Consider the following 20,493-nt stretch of genomic DNA (forward strand, 5'->3'; position numbering starts at 1 on the left):
TATGACATAAAGAAAAATTAGATTGTACTTGTTTGACTCACGAGGGTACACGATCTGTCTGTGCTCTTTAGATAATTTGCTTTCTCTGTAGCATCTTTGAATAATTCTGAAAYGATTTAAAAGTGAAATACCTGACAGAATTGTTTTATGTATACAATGTTATTAAAATGAGAAAATTTACACGGCGCATGTTATTTTCAGGTTTGCTGTAAACTACGTACAGTAGTTATAATGACACCAGCCCTCAGAGAGGCAGCAACAAAAGGTCATGGTATCCACTTGTCACCTTCTTTGTCCTCTAGAGCTATGGAGTCTGATACAACTTTGTGCATGGAAAATTCCAGAGCAGTGGAAGAGGCGATACGAGAGGATCCCATCGCACGGATTACGTGCTCTGTCCTGGGGTTCCCCACGGCTGAGCCCCAGGACCTCAGGAATGATCTCCTAAGTGGGCAGCATTTTGGTTCTCCACAGTCCTCCAAGCACTATCAGTCTGTCTTGTTAATGGGTACCAATTCTGCATTTAGCAACAAAAGYGGTAAGCAAAGGCAATCTGGAGAGCCCGACTGCTCCAGGATGAGGAATTCCTTGTGTAACGGTGCTGACACATCATTCGGGCAGATTAGTTGTTCACAACCTGAGCAGCAGGTCAAGGGGGAAACTTTTCCAGAGATCACATCTCCAAATTTGGCAGAAATGCAAAGACTTTTGGATTCAAGTGTGACCGAATCCAGTGGCACAGAAGAAACGCAGCTTTTAAGTGGTAAATGGTGCAAGAAGAATGGGTTTTTGGGTAGGGCTCTGGAAGTCTGTGCCGAAACAAAAAAGGGGGATTTATTGCACCAAATTCTTCACAGGCCTTCAGAAGGGGTTGTGAGCTGTGCTCGGGATGAGGTGTATGCTCGCTTGCTCCAGTGTGTCACTAAGCAACAAATGGAAATCAGTCGCGCCAAAAGAACTCAGAAGCGTTTACAAATGCTCCTGGCAAAGCATGTTATCAAACACTGTGATCAGCAGCTGAAATGCTTTGTGAAACATCAGCTACAAAGAATGAAGGTTTTCCACGAACCAACCAGATTTTCACACAGTAGCTCCCTTAGTTGCAATGAAGGTTGGCCAGAAAATAGCGCAGCTACTTTGGAGGATAGTTCAAACAAAGACATACAGAACGGATTTTGCGTTGCACCGGGTGAAATCCGGGGGTTTGCACTTTCTGCCGGAGGGCTGCTCTCTCGCGTGGAGAAGGATCTCGACTCTGACGCAACATGTAGCAGCTCAGACGAAGATTGCGATGAACAGACTGCAAGAATGACTGTGGAAGCGTAAGTGTTAAATTACTACTAGACTTGTGCTTCATGGTTATAAATCAAGCCAGAGGGGTCTAGACCTGCAAATTCCTTCTTGTGTGAGTAACTTTACTCAATAGATAGTGCTAACTGAAATCAGCAGGACTGCCCGCGTGAGCTAGGTTTGGCAGGATGCAGGCAGAAAGTAAGAACCTCTGGATACAGCATTTAAGGAATGTTACTCTATTAGACTATAGAGAGCTAGATTTTGTGCTTTAATTTATCAGTTTGCATTACATTAATGCCACTATCTATTCAATATTAAGATGATGCTATAAATTAAAACAATTAGTGATAGAAGTGCTCTAAATGATATTTTTGGATGGTATAAACAGTTTATTCTTTAGAGGTATTAAGAATTAGTCAGTATCAGGATCTTAAAATCTACTGCKATGTGATAAAGAGTCAAAAAATGATCATTAATGCAGATGTCAACCCATCCAGTCATTGGGGGAATTAACACTGAAAAAGCTASGTATCAGGACACTGACATGCAAAATAGAAATTCATACACACAACAGCTCAGTAGGAGTCTCATGTCACTTACATTTCTAACACTTAAAGTCAGTACTGTTTTTGTTCAAAAAGTTTGTTAAGCAGTAGTGGGAGAATATTGAGAGAGAGACTGAAGTTTGAGGGGGAAAAAATATTTTTTTTTTCTTGTTCTGTTTCTTGGAAGTGCCCTGTTACATATTTATTAGTTTCTGTTGTGAAAGCTTCGGTATAGTGCGGTTATAGTATCAAATTGCTACTGCATTTTGTTAAACTCTGTAGGTTTTGAAAGCAGATAAGAAGAAAAAAATGCAAAGTATAAATGAGTTTTGATTTTCTTTTATGTATTGTCAGGATAATAAACACTGTATTAAAGACTAAACTAAAGCATAATCAATTATCAACTAAGTTATGAGCACCTTAAAGATTTGAATCTGCAAAAGATTCTGTTCTCCTTCTGAAATCCTTTAATGGAAAAATGCATCGTTGCATCGTTGGCTCTTCCCAGCATAGCAGAATCAACATCCTTGTGGCTGATTAGGGTGAACTTCTGAGTAATGATTCTGTCTCTTATCTTGTGATTACATAAATTGAAAAGGAAAAACTGATGAAAAACTAATTCTGATTCTCAGAGGATCGTGAATAATCCAAAACTTGGATTGAATTTTTATAGTTTTTTTTTTCTTGCCGAGGATATTGCAGTTTCTATTCTGATGTTCCTTTGCTTTTATTTCTTCTTCGGGCCTTTGGATTGCTTGCAGTCATCTTTCTACATAAAGGTTATTCGGTGTGTTTTGTTGCACTGAGGACTATTAAATAAAAAGACACCATGTTTGGCTCAGGAAATCCCCAAGCTGCCACGCGCTGGAAGCTGGGGAGTATGCTGGAGGAGTGCTGTTCCATGCCTGCCTTGTTGTTGGACTTCTCCTGGCCGCTGTTAGAGATAAGAGATCACGCAGATGATCTTCAGCGGAATGCAACCTGGGKKTTTTTTTTTKTTGTTGTTKTTTTCCCCTTTTTATGTTCTTACTGTTAAACAGTAGTCCAGCCACAGAGATGACTAGGTTAGCAAGGGTGCATTTGCTAGGGCCTTGCTGCATTGCAAGTGCAAGAATCACCTGTGTTTGAACTGTGCCCCGGCACCAGCCAGCTTAGGGTTAAAGTACCACCTAATTTAAGTTGAAGGTTTTTGTCTGTGTGCATAGGCTGAGGCAATGCTTGAATTAACATTGCAGTGAGGACAGGCTGTCTCTTGTTTGAATTTATTGCCTCCTTAAGCTTAGAGTGGCTTTCTTCCTTGCTCCACCTTTTCCAGGCTTGTCTCTGTGGCTGAAGGCTGTGCCTCTGCTACATGACTAAGGTATGTCAGCTACTGACCAGCACAGTTGCTGGGATTTGCCATTTGCTGAGCTTTAAGGTTCTCTGGATTGCCTTTGAGCTGGACAAAGGAAACAGATAAAGTTAGGATCCATTTTTATTTCTTGCTAAGTGGATTTATGTTACTTTGAAATGCCTTTCTCTCCTAGGGAACTGGCTCTCAGTGCTTTCCAGAAATAATGTGATTACCTAGGTGAGAGAAAACTCATTTCCTTGCTTATGACTTTTATTTCTCCCAGTGAAGACTTTTCATGATCTGCAAAGACTCTTTCTCACTGTCATATTCTTCATTGTATTCAGTGGTAGATGTTATAAGCTTCTATTAATGCAGTGATGAGCAGAGAACAGTGTTCTGGTTTCCTTGTCACTCAGGTAGTTTCTGTTGACCTTTTGTACGGTCACCATGTGGTATGCACTAAAAAAGAGATACAGTCTTGGAGGAAAAGAAATAGCCTSATGGAAACTAATTTCACTGTATCACAGTTTACTGAGTGCATCTAACTCAAGGCAATTACTGTGACTTCATGTTTGTTTGTTTATTTATTTATTTATGGTCAATACAGTGTGCAAGGGGGAAGGTGCTTCTTGTTATGGCATTTACCTGACAACAGTCTCTTGGGTGACAGAGGGCGAGAGATTCTGATTCCTGCTCCAAATTCTTCGTGATAGGAAAGAACCTGGAGCTATTTTTAGCATTTTGAGCCTGTTCATTCTCATTATCCTGAAAGGAGTTTTGCCCAACGAGTGTTGACATAAGCTCTCCTGAGCTGTATCTCAATGCTTTGTGTCTCAAGTAAGATTGCTCTTATCCATCTATTTCAATACCTATATTGTTTAGTTGCAAATAGCTATTAGAACGCTTTGGACTGCTGTTCATCCCTCACACATTATATAGGTGCTGTCCTTGGGGAAGAGATTGTTGGTGTCCTGGTGAGCTCAAATATTTTAGTAGATAATGCACAATACTTACTGAACTTCTCTAGTTTTCAGAGTAACTGAAAAGTCTCATCCTATATCAGGAGCTCAGTTGGAACACACATGGTCCTTTGTAATATTTCCCACAGAGAAATGTGAAAAAATAGTTGGCTCTTTTCAGGAATTTTTATCATATTGCTGCTACTGTCAGCTTAGGAATGTCCTTAATGTGTCACAACTTTCATGGAAGGTTTCTTAGGCAATGCACCAACTTCTCATCTGTATTTTGTATTATGTGCTAGTACTATTCCAGCCTTTGGGAGAGGAAATTCCATGAGATACTACGTAGGGGATATGATAGTATTTCTGTCTGGTTTCTCAAAGGCCAATGTTGGTGTCCAACCAAAATGGGCAGAGGGCCCAAGCTGAGTATATCACACAGCTGAGTATAAGTAGTTCCCTCTGGAGTTCACAGCTCAGATCAACCACCTGAAGTGCAAAATAGACAACATCTCACCAGCTGCATTTACCTGGAACTTTTTGTGGTGGTTTGTGAGGACAAAGGTTATCAGTACAAATGATGACAGATTTCAAAGAAGGTGATTTGGGGGAGAATGCTCAAATTTTTTCAACAGCACAGCTCTGGATGTTGCATGTCATAGCTTTCTAGGCCAGCTGTACATCCTTCCTCGTGTATTTGTGTGTGCTCCTGATGTGGTTAGAAGTAAAGTTCTGGTTGTTTACAGATGCACCACAAAGAAGTCTGATGCTGGGGTGATGTTAGGTAGGAAAGCCTGAAAGTTGCAAGGTAAAGAAATTTTCGTCTTACACACATGAAGTGAATGATTTTTCAAGATCAAAAGGTAGATCACTGTGATCCTTTGAGGGCACAGCTGCTCACACCATCCAGTAGCGATGCATGTGCCTGATTAATAAGAGACAAAAGCTTCTTAAAATAGATTTTTCTGCAGAACAAGTAAGTGTCTGTCTAGTCACAAAAAGTCCAGCTTGATGTGCCTTCTTGAAGTGTTTCTTGGGCAAACAGTCCCCTGCTCTGTTTTCCCAATCCTCATTCCCCCATCTGAATTCAGTCCTTTTGCATCATTTGGTGGATTTCTTTTTTCTTCTGAAATACTTCTAAGCTTTTCATCTGATTTCTGCAAGACATGTTTTACTGATTATCTTCCAGCAACCTCAAGCCTGATGAAGAAGCACTGTTACATTTTTTCCATGCCCACAGGGTTTATTGTGCCTGGAAACTTTCATGATGAATGTGCAGAGATAGTCAATCCTCCCCCTTCTTTTTATTTCTCTTCCCCCCTCTCGCCCTTGGATTTCCAATTGGAAAGAGAGAAGATGGGAAATCTGCTCTTAGTACAAATACTTGGCAGGGAGGGGAGCAGTAAGGGGGAGAGAATGCAGGAAGGAAGAAAATATTATGACTGATATCTCCGGATCTAATCTGTTTGTTCTAGATTATTTTCCATTTTTCCTAGCATTTTTCTCATGGCTAATTGAGCAACATCAATGCAATTCTCCAGGCCACACTATAGAAGGCACCGCTTAAGGGCTGGAGTTTATTGTCTGTCTTTGAGCCATGTTATAAGAGGAAGCTGTTTGTTTTTACAAGATCAGGTCCTAATTTTCCACTTGGAGCTGTAGTTTCATTTCATACCTGATAAGAGAACTGAATTCTGGTTTCGGGGAGGAGGAGAGTCTGCCAAGACTAAATACTGCTCTCTATAATTTTTTTTTAATGCACAAAACCCCAATTGTTTCCATTCTTTTAAGTCCTGTTTACTTTTACAAGTCAAGAAAATGTCTTATTTACATGAAAGATTAATGTGAGGCCTTTTGAATAAGTATAGACTCATAGGTGCTAATGATACACTGATTTTTGAAATGTTTTATGCATTGCTTTTTCATGAATTCCATTCTCTTAATTCTTGGCTCCTGTCACTAGGATGTGGGAGGAGAATTGTTACCAGGGAATGAAAGAAAAGCTAGCTTTATATTACACTCTATTTTCATTCTAAGGATACATGTATTATTTCAGCGTATATTCAGCATTACTTGGTTGGATTTCTAAAAGATGAGCTTACAAGTCCTTTAGGGTCCCACATGCATTTATTGTTTTCATTTTGAAGCCTGATGTACAGCAGCAATAACTTGGTTTTGAGCAAGRTTTCTTTCTTGCAATACCAGAGTAATGCTCTTGTAAGTGAAGATCCTGATTTCTAACTTGTATTTACATTAATATTTTTGCAACTGCTGAAAGCAAACTGAATGATTTCAATGTAAGGCAAAAGGTTTGACAAGTTGTAACCTGCAAGGGAATCTCAGAGCTGGGAATGTCAAAGCTTATGAGTTAGATGAGTGTTGAATGCATATTAAATAAAAACTTACTTCTGAATGACAATTTAACATGTAGTCAATATAGTAGAATAGAAAATCTAATAACCAGATCCATGTACATGCATGATAATCTTGCATACTTAATGGTAGATTTTGGTTCTTGATATGAACTGCTATTTAGTAAGTATTTTATGGCTATTTTTTTTTACTTCTGCAAAACCACTATGTGTGTGTGGGTTTGTTAAAGATCTATTTACAGATAACAATGAACTATCTTTGATAACATYTTGTAAAATAAGAAAAATATTATTTAGTTTTGTAAATAAAATTGATTTCATAAGGATCTCCTTCAAAGGGATACATCCAGTGCCTTTAAGGGTCAGTGCACTTGGGTCCCTCCTGATTCAGGAAGTCATTTAAATGCTTTCCTTTTCACATTAAATAAAAAGTGTGCATAAAGACTTCCCAAAATAGGAATGGTCTTCTGTAACAGGATTTCATTCATACTGCTAAATATGGATTAGGAATGTAACTTGAGATGTCAAATTTAAATATATTGATCTATACTCTTTTTTAATTTAATCATAAAATATGATTTACCGTCATATTTTAAACAGAAATAGGTGTAAATGTATTGTTACTTTCGTTGTAAATTTACTCTCATCCAAATGTTTTACCTAATGTTTAAATTCTGGATCAACTGTTTAAAGTTTTGTGCTCAGAAAAGCTCTCGTACAGAAAAAAAAAAAAAAAGCTCTATATGCCTCTTCTGCGTCGAAATCAGACTTTTCACATAGCTCAATGAAGCTAGCTGCAAGCTGGAGTTCGGTGCTCTGGGAATGCTGTACCCACCTCCCTCCTGTAAGAATGCAGATGCAGCTGTCGGGACCAACTTCAATGGCAAGGCAGCACTGGTAATGCTGCTTGTATGATGTTTCCATTCTACATATCTTTAAAGGATTATACTGTAAGCTCTCTCTTAACTTATGTTAAGTATGAGATCCAGTTGTAGCACTACTTCTTTTCTTTTTCAAGAGCAGTTGTGTAATACTTAACTTAAAAGAGAATTTCTAGGCTTGCATTCCTGGAGTTTTCTGGTTGGGCTGCTGCTGTGTACCATTGCAAAAGCAAGACAAGAAATGTCTTTCCAGTTAGCCCTGGTATTCTTGAGTTTTTCCTTTGCATAGGTGCACTGCCTGCTTCTTGTCTGCTCCTTGGTGTTCTAATCTACAGCATGCTGCAGTTTGGTGGAAGAAGTTGGGGAATCTTATTTTTAAAATTACTTTTACCAAGAGGTATTGGCAGAGATGTGTTTTGCTTTTTTATTATKTTTTAATTTTTTTAATTAAAAGAGGAAAGGTTGCTGCTTATTTATTTCCACAGGTTTTTGCTTCTTGGGCAGTTAATATTCCAACTGACCCGCTCCCCCCTCCACCAACCAGTTTGGCCTTTTACCATAAACAGCTCAAAAAAATTGAAAAGTACCTAGTGGGTCATAAAGTCAGCTGATGGGAAAGTTCAGAACAGTAGCAGGCAGCGCTGCTTTAAGAATATGAATTCTTCTTTTGTTGAACTCCGAGTTAACAATTCAGTGCAACTGTAACAATTCCGTTTTTAATATAAGGCCTGTGATAAGTGTGTGTTTCTGGATAGGTCCCTCCTCCCCCCCAGCTGGCACACACTGGCTATTACACCTTATTAAGTCAGAGGATGCAATTTCTGAGATAAGGGAGCTTGTAGAGCTCCAATGTGATTCTCCCCATGAACTTTCTCCAAATATTTAAAACTGAAGGGAGTGTGCAGTTTCTTTCCTTTTTTCTCTTTATATCTTCAGTTATCTCCTACAGACTTTTTGATTGATTTTTTCCCCCCTTTCTTCTCTTCCCTCTGCCTCTTCTCAAATGATTTGTGGAAGGCATAAAAATCTTACTCTGTTGCTATTTACTTTTCCCCCAAGTAGTTTTGTACCATGAATTTTGTTTTCAGGGGAAAATCACAGCTATAATTGGTAACTTCAGATATTAATGCATAACTTCCTTAGGCCTCATGGCTCAGCTAAAGTGTTCAGCTAGATAAAGTTTCTCAGTTTGGGAAATCAAGGTGCGCGCTATGTGTTAATATCAACATACGTTATTGGATGCAGTTCTGAAAGTATTAAATGGCACAGGACGTCAAGGACGGCGGGACCAGGAGCGAGCGCCAGAAGCTGTTGTGATAAGCAGTTGCTGATGTCTGCAGATGATAGGAGAACTGTAACCCATCTGTTCTGAAGCTGTGCAGTGTTYCAGGGGAAAAATCTCTGCCAGGTGAAATTTTCTATTAAGCATCAAGAAAGATAAGTATCCCTGATGGTTCAGGAAGAATGACCTGCTTGCAGATCTTTGTGGAGATTGCAGTATAGTTCTGAGCACCAGAGAGTCTCCCTGAACCGATGCTATCAGTATTATTATTATTTGCCCCCAGCCTCCAGCACATAGCTTTGTTTGAGGCTGGTTCTCACTAAAAGCGGGATATTGCTCTCTGCAGTCATTATGCTGTATGTGCTTATGGACAGTCTGAACAAAGGGTTACAGAGAACTATTGAGAGTAAATAGTGTTTCATTATGTCTTCTTGATCAGGTTTGATAGCACGGGGTGAGATTTGTTGCATTTGTTTTGTTTTCATCTTTTTTACACCTTTTGGAACACACAGARATTCAGTTCATGAAAGAGCACTCACTATTTTTTTCAGTTATGTGGTTATTATGGATTTTAACTGTTAACTAGTCTGGGGAATTAATGCTTCAACGGCAACCAAAGTTAGTTCATTCTGAAAACAAACATTAAGTAGGTGTGCTGGAAGAATTAGTCCTTGAAAAAGCATTTACGGGTCATTTCACAGTTGGACATGTTTGTTCAGCCATTACAAGAGTTGGAAGTTTTTGTTGCGAGTGGGTGTTATCTGGTGAGTAAAATCTAGATAAGATTATCTGAACTACATGCATTATGTCTCTCAGTTCACTCATTTAAAATGTTTAATACACTACCATCTCCTGCTTTTCGTAGGTATTTTCTTGTTAAGTGTCAGTATTTGGAGGGGGAAGAGAAATGGGCCTGCTGAATTTCACTAACATAGTGTCAGAATGTAGCAGAAGCCTTGCACTCACCTTGCTGGCATGCAGAAGAAGGTTGGTATTGGAGCCAGCTGCTCTTTGAGCATTGAAAACTGACTCTAATGCTGGTGCCATTAGGGCCAGTTCAGGCAGGTCACAGACTTGACAGCTCCCATCCTCTGGGCCCCACACAGTACTAATTTGCTGTTTAGCGTTTGTGATACGGTGCCATGTATTAAATGTGAATCGTTTCATATCTCTGTACAGCTGAGTGAGCCCACCAAGGGAACTGGGACTCCCCCCCCCCGCCCTGTTCCAGTATGTCTTCACTCTCGTGAGTTTCATCATGAGTCATGTGATGTCTAGATGGGATTTAAAGCTTCTGGTCAAATTTCTGATTTTTTTTTTGCTTCTCAGTTTCCAGAGTTGTGCCCTTCATCAAAATGATAAACCTCTGCAGTTACTTTCAGTGACTCCCACCAAGGAAGACAGTTAGCTTTTTACTCTTACAGTGACCTGTCTGAATGTGGCCAATGCTGCTGTGGGATTGGCGACTCCTCCTGAGCGCGGGGGATGGGCTGGCAGGGAGGGCTGAGGTTAGGAGCCTGAGGTCACTTTGGGACCTCTGCCACAGACCCAATCCATCTTCTGTGCACTGAGACTTCAGACCAGCCTGTGGACTGTTCTGGGAGCTCTCGTGTTCACCTGATGGTATTTTGGTGTGCAGCCTCAGTGGCGAGGAGCGTTGGCCACCCTTTCATAACTCTATATTATGAGAGTAAACAAGGACTAGGAAACGATGTGTTTGCTATAAATTAGGCTGTGGAGGCAACTGAGTAGGGAAGTGATTATTAAAATTAGATGCCAGAACGGCAGGGATTAAACAGAAGGGAACTTAGCATGGTGTAAAGAGGAAAGTACACCATGTTAGGAGACGGAGGAGGAAATTCAAGTGCAAGAGGATGTCAGGAACAGCCAGTCTTTAGGTTTTATGCAGAGTTTCTGAACTGGAGAAGTTTTGTGCACACTGTGCCTTGCTCTCTGCCTGATTCATCTACAAGAACATTTTAACTGACAATTATATATTACCTATGAACTGTTGTTCAGGCCTATTGTTTTGTTTGTATAGAAAAAAAAAATTACGTCCCCTGTAAACAGCAAAAACTCACAAGCAAAGCAAACCACAAACGACTGTGTGCATCTAGCACAGCAATTTTATTTTGGTTGGCAGTTCCCCTTTGCACTCCATTATGTTGCCTGGGTTTGTTTCTTGGCACACTTGACTTTAGCTATCAGGAAAACATAAGTCTCACCCACAGCTTAATGGAGGTGCTGGTAGGAGGAAATGCTTATCAAAATTACTGTTGCAATCCCAATCTGTTACTGGTTTGATTACTTAAAAACATAGTCTGTTCTCAGTTCTGTTTTCTCTTTTGGGGGAAGGTAGGAGTGCTGAGGGACGTGACAATTGAGAGGAAGGAATCATGTCCTGTAGTATTGGTCTGTATAATCTATAGAAAAGACTTTGAAGTTCAGAGAGTAGTAGTGACTGTAATAGCAATATATTATTTAAGGCTCATCACTTGCCTCTTCAGTCTTGGCAAAAGCAAGCAACTTCCGTGAAATGATTATACTGCCTCTGCTGGTGTCTGCAATCCAAAATTGATTTTTTTCCAACACATTAGGGTGATACAGTACAGTCCAAGTGTTCTCTTCCTGGTTTTATCTGACTTTCTGCATTTGTGTCTCTGTTCTTTGTGGCTAGTTGTTTCTTTTGCATTTATATGTTTGCTCTTACAACTTGCACAGGACTGACCTCTTGCAGCTCAGCCCAAACTGTAAAAATGCAAGCCAGTGTCTCACATGAGAAATTCTCTCTCTGATGCAGTTTCAACCTGTGCATCTAGGGAAAAGAAAATGAGGTGTTTTATTCATACAGAGTCAGTATTTCTGTGATGTCTTGAATTCTGATAGTCACAGATAAAAGCAGGAGATCATCTACAGATTTAGAATGATCCCAAGTGTAGTATGTTCATATGCTGATAAATATTTCCATGTACTACAGTACTGAACATTTGAAACCTCAGAAAATACAACGCTGTGGTTTATATTGAATTGCCAGCAGAAAAGTGACTTTGAAATTCCTTTTGAGGGTGTATGAGGTTAGAGTCAGAAGCACAGAAACCAAGTGAAGATGCTTATGCACAGGAAGTGGGACAGACAGAAACTACTTTTTTTATTATTATTTCTGCCCCCCTCCCCCCCACACACATCGCATTCCCAATAGAGTACCAATGCAGGGAGCTTTTTGCTTTAGCACCTGCTCTGACTTGCTCCTTCGGTAGCAGCCCTGGTTATTTTGGTAGCCCTTTGTGGTTTTGCTCTTCTCTGGATTTGGAGTGTTAATGAATTTGCTGGCCCTGCCTTAAAACAGCTTTCTTTTCCCATACGAAGCTATCAGGTAGGAGCAAGAGGGATACCAGAAGAGTGTGGACTTCTAATTATCCTAGTGTTAGAAGGAATTGGTCGTCTACTCCTGGTCATCAAAAGGTGCCCCACAAATTCTTGTTGACTCATTTCCTTCCCTGAGGAGATACTGTACTGTATCCACTAACATCCCAGGAACGAGATTTATTTATTTATTTATCTCTCTCTAATTGGAATAGTGGGTTGTTACCATTTATCACTTGGATTACCGTCGTATTTCATATGTAAACAKCTCGCTTCAAGACTATCAGATTAGCTTATAAAGACTTCTGTCTTCCTCTAAGGTGTTAAAAGATTTAACATACAGTTTTGCAGACAGACTGAAAAGCCAAGATGGTAAATAAAGAATGTAAGGTGAAACAAGGGACAAGTGACAGAATTGGGAGCAGAATTGAGCAGCTTGGGTGTCTCGTACTTTCTTCCCAATCCATAAAGGTGCCACCATGTGGGCTGCTCCACTGGGCTTCCCACTGCTTTCCTCTGGGCAGCGCAAAAGCCTCTCTGCCTGTCTGCAGGGCATCAAACTGGGGAAGCGCTCCAGGCTCAGACTTGTTCCTTCCCCCCTCCCAGAGTTAGATTTAACCGCACGCGCTTCTCTAACCCATGTTGCCGYGCGGCTGCCCTAGCACAGGTGCTGGCGCAGGCGTGCAGTAGCCTGTAGCGGCTGCAAAGGGAGGCTGCAGTTGCTTTCCCCGGCACGAGCACGAGCTTATAATGTTTGCACTTAGTCCAGTGGAAACTCTTCTATAGAGGAGCCTGAGGACGTTGTTATTACAGCGTAATTAAATACTGCTAGTTTAATTATATGCTACACTTATTTTCAGGCCTTAAGAAATATTTACGTGGTATTTTAGAAGGAAACAAACATAATAGTAGATCTAACATTGAGTGCAATTAATCCGAGATCTAATATTGGTTATTTAAAAAAAGAAAAGAAAAGAAAACATATTCCAAGCAAGTTTTTGAAAAATAACTTCTGGTGTTACATTGAGGAGGTTTTTTTTTCTTTTTGTTTGTTTTAATGTATAAGACACTAATTTACCGAAGATAGTGACTTTATTTATCTTTAGTACCTGTTCTGTTGTCTTTGTGGTTTGGTATCTGAGCAGGGGTTCCTTTCCTGGCATACTGATTTTGCGTGGAGAATGCGYCCTAAGACCAGCTTTGGCCCTTTCCACCCCTCTCCTGTTTACCATCTGTGGGAGTGTTTTCCTCTCTTTCTCGTCATGGCAGTGGAGTCCCTCTGGGTGTGTGAGGTCCCTCTCGGTGTCTTTCAGGATAGCTCACCTGGTGCATTTAGGTTGTAATTTAATTCTGCTATTTTCATTTGTATTCTGTCAGCCTGGGTCTGCCCATGTGATTTTTTTTTTTTTTTTTTTTTTGTTATGTTAAAATGATTAACTAAGGGATTTGTTATAGCCTCCTTAAGCAGCTCTTCTCTTAGGACTAGCTTTTTGCCATCTTAGGATCTTGAGACAAATCCTGACTATTCTAGCCACCCCACTTGTTTAAGCACGACTGCAAAATTTGTTTATCAAAGAGAACAGGAAGAAAGTTCTTGTCAAGAGGGCCTGGTTGAAACACAAGTAATCAAGATATTTGTGTGCTAGTGATAATGAGAAAGCAAAGAGAAATAAGGAAGGGTTGTCAGAAAAATGTATATTCACAAAATGACTTCATGTGCCCTTTTCTTCCTAGGCAAAAATCACTGTTATAAATTAYAACATTTTAAAAAGGAGTTTATTATGATATGTATTTATAGAGTTCCTGGAGTTTCTTTTGTGATTGTAATCCACTTTATTTGGTTGCATGTAGCATATAGCCTTCCACAGGCCATTTCAGTCTCCTAATTTCATGTGTTCATCTTGGCTGTGTAGGAGAGCTTTAAAGCTGGTTGTAAATTATGTAGGCAGAAAATGGAAGATAAATTATGTAAAACCAGGGGATATTAGGTATTTTAAAGGTGACCTACCAGAAACTGCTTGTTCTTGCTATTTATGATAGCTAAAGTAGACCTGAAAATAGTGAGATTTTTTTTTCCWTTATTTATGATATCTTACCTTTTTTTCCATTGGTGAGGTAGTTGACACAAAATTGTGCTCGAAACAGTACTACTTGCCCAGTGTGCCTATGCCAAGTCTCTTCCTTTATCAGTGGGGTTTTGTCTCTAGAATTCTTTATTGCTAGATGAATGGTGAGCTCAGTTATTCTGCCTACCCCAAATTTACCATACCGTTTCCTCCAGGGTTCAAATCCAGTAGTTACTCCAAAAACGTACTCGAGTAGAAGCATATTTTCCAGAAGGAACTTTGGTCTTGTTTTTACAATTCTTGTAAGTTAGCTGTGGCAAAATACTTGATAACTTCAATGGCAAAAGATGCAGTTGTTTTCTTATAAAATAAAAATACTTAATTAATGATAGAGTACTCGTGGAAATTGCATATTAAAATATTGCAAATATTGTATTGTGTTATTTCTTTTTTCTTTTTCTTGTCTGAATAATAAAATGACTTGTTGAGTGGTACCATTATGCCATCCATTTATTAATACATAGGTTGAGTAAAGTGTCCTGATACCAGTGATGATTTTAGTGCAATAACATTAAAGTAATCATAATGTGAAACATCAAGGAGACATACCTTTTCTATTAGTAAATACAGCTCTTTGTAAACAGCAATAAGAGGCATTATTTTGACCTACCAAAACTATACTTACCCAGTTAAGCTTCAAAAATAAGTAGAATAAAAGAAAGCTAAACTATGTCAGAGTTTTTTGGGTAGCTGGTCATCGCTCTATCCCGTCTTACTAGATGGCAGTTGTTAGCTAATGATATTCCTGGAAGCCTGTGGGAGGAAGTACAGCATAAGAGGATTTTCATTCTTGCTTGCGGAGTTACTGGAATTCTTTACACATCTGTGATCTGCATTAACTGATAGAGTTTGGTCATTTCTCCGGTGCCTGGTTTTACAGCACATAACAGAAAAACTAGCTGAGCTGGGAATAGCCAGCGAACTTTGATCGTACTGGTTTGGGCAAGTTCTGTAGTTACAGAAATAAGCTTATGTGAAACTGGCTGTGTATAATCAGATACCTTCTGAAAGCAACTGAGATGCTTGCAACATGAGGCAGAGCAGCTGTCAAAAATGTTTTTGTGCAAATGTGGTTATCTTTATTTTTGGACTAACCCGCATTTTGTCTTCACAGCAGCTATACTTCTGAATGGAAGTGGCTTGCAGACAGAGCTAGAGTTGGCTGCCGTTGGACGTGGCTTCAAGCCCAGATTTCAGAACTAGAATACAAAATCCAACAACTAACTGACCTTCACAGGCAGATACGTGCCACCAAGGTATTGTCTGTAAGCCCATAGATGGGTTCTTTGAATAATCTTTTGACAGTGTCTCTTGTAATTTTTTTTTTCTTCCTCCTGCTTGTTGTTTGTTTTCCCCCAGAGCTGTGGTATCCAAGCATACTATTGCATACTATTACAAAGGTTAATGAGAAAGGCATCAAGGGCTAAAAAGAAGTATTGTAATCTAGAGGCATCAGTACAGGATTGGGAGCCAGGAACTCTTTACGTTCCTATCCCTGACTATGACTCTGTTAATGACTTTTCATGGACCTGGGACAAGGCATTTCACTTACTGTGCTAGTTACTCCCCCTGTAGAAAAGACAAGATTTGTTTTTCAGGAGAGGGTGGTTAGTTATCCTTTTTGTGTTACAGGATTTGGGAATTTTTTTTTTTGTTATTTAAGTGAATGTTTATTCTGAGGATTAGTAAGTTAATGTTTGTATAGTGCTTTGAACAGTTCAAGGATTAATTATTACTAAAATTCCAATGTGTGTAACTCATGTACTATTTTTTTAAAAACGAACTGGCTAGACAGTGGTAAGTCGCATTCCTAAAACATTAATAATCTATCTTTCTATCAGTTTAATGGGCTGTCCAGGTCATTCTCGTGTGTAAGAAGCCAAAACTGGTGGTATTTCTGGTGGATGTAATAGGAAGAGGTCTTAGGGGAGCACTCTTTGACTCATCATTTTTTAGCATCATGTAGGTTGGCTTGTCTTATGTTAGAGCCAGATGAGCACAAATTAAAAGGAGGTGGCAGATGCTTCGGACCTTATCTGGCTGAACCGGAGACTTGGAGGGAGGAAAAATGGAGAGGAAAATTGCTGTAGTGAGCATTTCCTTTRACAGCATAAAAAATTATTCTTTCTTCTTTTTACCCTTAAGGCCCTTCTCTTTTCGTATCCAGCTTTGTTTCTACCCTGTTCACAAAGTTTTCCCAATCAAGTTTTCTTCAAAAACAAATTGAAAAGCTTTGTTTGAGAATCTATTCTGCCTCGTTGTCCATAGAAATGGTCACAGGTTTCATATTTTGGGGAGGGGAGAGAATGTCTGTATCTTACTATTGTCCTACATGCCAAGTATGCAAACTTTGTTACAACCGAAAGCTATCAGACTTTAAACGACATAGGTCTCATGAGCTGGAGAGCAGGCAAAAGTCGACAGCAGAGAAATGAGAGAAAGAGTGTTTTTAGTCATGCATTTTCTTCGCATTAAGTGGTATATTGGCTTGGAGCCTAGTCATCTTCCTGGTGGAGATCTTTAGTGACATTCCTTTTTGCAAACTTCATGCCCCTTTTACTAGCTGTGGGGTTCAATATTTGGCATTGTGTCCCTTAGAGAAGATAGACATGTATTTTTGTTGGCTGTGTGGTTTTTCTTTCTTCTTCTTCATGGGGGGCAGGAGGTATATGTGTTTGCAGTGTACCAAGACAGCAGCTTCAGAAGGACACAGGACAAGCAGGCCTATAGAAGAGCTCTTTGTTTTCATTTAGGGGCAGCAAAGTAGTTACACAATATCATTAGAATTTGTATGCTGTGTTCAATGATTTCAGAGTGTTTTTCTTGTGTTGTAAGTGGGGGAAAAAAAAGTGATTCATAGCCAGTTTACAATGACTTCAAGCAAAATGCCACACCTCTAACTTGTGGACAGTTTTCTGTCCTTTTACAGTGTCTTCTCCATTCGTGTGGACCCAGAAGTGGCAAGTCTGGATCTTTGAGAGTGATTCTGCTTTTCTTTTTTTTAAAAAAAGAAAAAAAGAAAAAATTATTTGTGTACGTATATTTATTTTAGTTTTTTGGTAGGTAGGTAGGTAGATAGATATCTGTCTACCAAACAAAATTACATTTAAAATTTAAAAAAAGTTTGTTGCCAAAACCTACTGATTGCAACCAATATAACTTTTAGTTCCTAGAGAGTCAGTTATCCTTTACTCTTTTTCTTTGCTTTTTTGCCTGCTACTGCTCTCTCTTTATGGTATGAATTGTGTGACTATAGTTTCAGATCAATCCTTTCTTTCCATCCTTTCTTTCTATACTTGTCACCAGAATTCTGCAAATTAAAAAATAAAACTTAAGTAGAGGGGAAGGGGCAGGTCTCCCCCATTTGACTACTTTTCCTGTTTGTCTTCCTAGTTTTCTGACTTCAGAATTTGTGTTTTAGGCTGTTCAGGATCTTTTTCTTCTTTTAGTAATTATGGACTGTGATATTTTTACTGTCTTATAATCTAAAGCTATTGAGCTAGCTTTTGAGCTAGCTTGCTTTCCTATTAAAACCTTGCATTAAAATAAGAGCTGTACTTGAATATCCTCGAATGTAATGCCTGCCTTGTAACTGCTGTGGTCTACAGATTATAGAGTGATACTGGCTGGATTTGTTTTCATCAGCTGTAAATGAAAAGCACAGATGGTAGGCTACTACCTGATAATGGATGTAAAAAAAATCTGGTGTTGACCTGATGGAAATCCAGAATCTCTGTGGGCCTTTTGAGCACTGAAGCACTTAGCTTTGTTTTCAAGAAGGTATCTTGATTGTCAGCTTTGACTTTGTATACAAACAGGAATAAGTGAGAGGCACAAGAAGAACAGATCAATTACATATTTTCTCCTGGTCTTCTCTTTGGAAGCAAATTGCTTTCTTGTTCTAGAGCAAGTTGCTGCTAAGCCAGGAGTCAGGATATGAGTAGAACTACAGTAGCCTTAATTTTCCACAATATAGATGAAGTCTGTCTTCCTAAAAGTAATAATACAGGGATTGCTTGAACTCGCACAATGACAATCTTCCCTCACTTTTTCATAGAATATTCTGACTAGAAAGAAGAATCTGAGACAGTGTAGTGGAATGATCCCATTCTTTCAATACTGCTTAATATTTGAGTAACAGTCAGTGCTTCAAAACAAATACATCTTTTCCCTTTTCAGAATAAAAGTGTGATAGCGTTTTCTGAGTATTGAAGTTACATGCTCAAGGTAGTGACAAAATAATGGGACCATCTGAGGACCTATTTTTTACTATTTCAAAGTTCCTTTTGCTTATTATTTTACTTACTTCAGAAACTGAGATGTTACCTAGGAATGTATTTTGACATTGTTATTTTTGTAATCTGTCTTGTGGAAAACACAATGAAGGTACTCTTCCTATTTCTGTTTCTGAAACTCTTGTTATTTCCCTACCGTGAAAGCCTATATTTATCTCTTTAGGAGACTTGTACTGTAGGTGATGGATCTTGACTGATACCACTTTTGTGCAAATGGTCTTGAAAAACAGTGAGATTGATAGAATGGATGCCTCTATGAGTAGGAAACTAAAAGAGCTCACGTTAAAAAAAAATAAATGACTAAATTGTAAAAGACCTTTTTGGAATTGTATCCATCTCTGTTATATAAAGAATAACAGCCTCGATGTTTCATTTWGGTTGGGGTTGGGAATAAGAAAAATAGAACATCTTAAAATGCCCCAGAGAAACTTTTTGGCTGCAAAGACTGTAACAAACTTCAAATCAGAAGGTGGTTGTTTCTTACAGGAAAAAAACCCTTCTTAAATCAGCAGGCAAACGATCATGTTGTTGCTCTAATAAGTATAAATTTCTGATTTGAATTTTGGCATGGATGTTTAAGCAGTGGTATAAAACTGTAGTGTGATTGTTATTATAAGGAATAACATGAATGATGCAGCTTTTCATTAATAAAAACTGCTAGTATTTCTATGTTTTAGGTGCTAAGTGTATTTAAAATCTAGATTAAGAGCTCCAAAGAGTTGCTGGGAGGGCTTTAAGGGGGATGTGCCAGGGTTGACTGCTGCTTAAAAATGATTTAGGAGGGTTAATCTGTCATCAACCAACTGTGTTCAATTGCTGTTGTCTAGGGGATGGTGATCTTAGAAGAATTCCCATTTCCAAAAGACATTTTGAAGAAGCAAATACAATTGACAGACCAAGAAGCTTTATTAAACGCCACAGGGAATTCGCAAGCTGCCATTGAGAGACAGGATTCTTTGCCGGAGCATGATTTTGAAATGTCACCCAGCAGTCCTACCCTGCTTTTACGAAACATAGAAAAACAGGTAAAGTAAAAGGAGAACAGAAGATCCAGCAGAGCCAAGTGATTTATTTCAAAAATAGGCAGGTTCCCTGGTAATTTCTTACAGAGAGAAAGATACTTCACGCACCTGAGAGTGGGAGCTGGTGAACTGCAGGACTTAAGTATGTACATTCGTCACCAGGTTTACAAATTAACCTTTTGTTTCAGGTGTTTCAGATTGCTACTTCGGTTATATCAAAGTGGCCACATAGCTGCTTCTAATAGGTCTCCACAAAACCACCTCTCCTTTATAGTTACGTTCAGTGTAGTGTTGCCACAGATTGTGTCAGGGAATACTTGTGTAAGATGAAAGARTGCAGTAGAAGATGGAGCTATGTTACAGTTAAAAACAAACAAACAAAAAACCCATAAAACATAATTGGTGATCTGGCCTTTTCAAGCATCAGTGGAGCACTGCTGTTAGCAGCTCTGGACTGCCACGTCCTGCTGCTCTCACCCAGCGTAGGCGTAGCTCTAGCAGCGTTTGGCTTTGTGGTGTGCTAAACAGTCCTGTCCAAGGTTAATTCCAGGAAATACAATGTCGACTGTGGCAGAGTTGTCTTTTGCTAGAAAGTGCGTATAAAAACTTAGTAGGATCACGTTACTGAAGGAGATGCAGAAAACTTGTTTTCAGAAGGAATTTATATAGTTAGTGTAAAGCAACCCTAACAAAGCTGGTAAGATACATTAGTGCAGTACCCTGTTGCTGTACATAGTGCTGCTAAACATACCTGCATCTTCTACTGCACTCTTTCATCTTGGTCACACACACATTCTTAAAATAAGGTAAAAGTAGCTTCAGGTAGTATACCTGTTCCTGTTTCCTTTTTCTTCTTTGATAGTATCTACGTAGTTATAAGCAGATTTCCAAGAACTTYGGTTATCTGAAAGTGACTTAGGAACAAAGGTGATCTTCATTTAAAGCATCTCACTAATTACATCAGTTTTTCTGCCCTTTACACCACCAAAAGTTTGGGGAGTTGATTTGATTTTTAACAATCA

At 39.1% G+C, this 20,493-nt stretch overlaps 1 protein-coding gene across 7 annotated transcripts in view; it reads left to right on the plus strand.

The window, feature by feature from the left end:
- The first annotated feature begins 200 nt into the window (after positions 1 to 200).
- KANSL1L (KAT8 regulatory NSL complex subunit 1 like) overlaps positions 201 to 20,493 on the plus strand; it is a 57,060-nt gene continuing 36,767 nt past the window's right edge. For 6 of the 7 annotated variants that reach the window (XR_014895129.1, XR_014895131.1, XR_014895132.1 and 3 more), the window contains exons 1-3: positions 201 to 1,322; positions 15,269 to 15,410; positions 19,277 to 19,474. Coding sequence is in view for 3 of the 7 variants with exons in the window: in XM_085299328.1 (XP_085155454.1) it covers positions 232 to 1,322; positions 15,269 to 15,410; positions 19,277 to 19,474 (1,431 nt within the window). In the remaining 4 variants the exon portion in view is untranslated. The remainder of the gene's footprint in view (positions 1,323 to 15,268; positions 15,411 to 19,276; positions 19,475 to 20,493) is intronic. The other variant, XR_014895130.1, reaches the window with a different exon arrangement.

This window comes from Rhea americana, unplaced genomic scaffold (assembly GCF_003343005.1).
Source record: "Rhea americana isolate MKP2758 unplaced genomic scaffold, rheAme1 scaffold_15, whole genome shotgun sequence".
NCBI classification, from domain to species: domain Eukaryota; kingdom Metazoa; phylum Chordata; class Aves; order Rheiformes; family Rheidae; genus Rhea; species Rhea americana.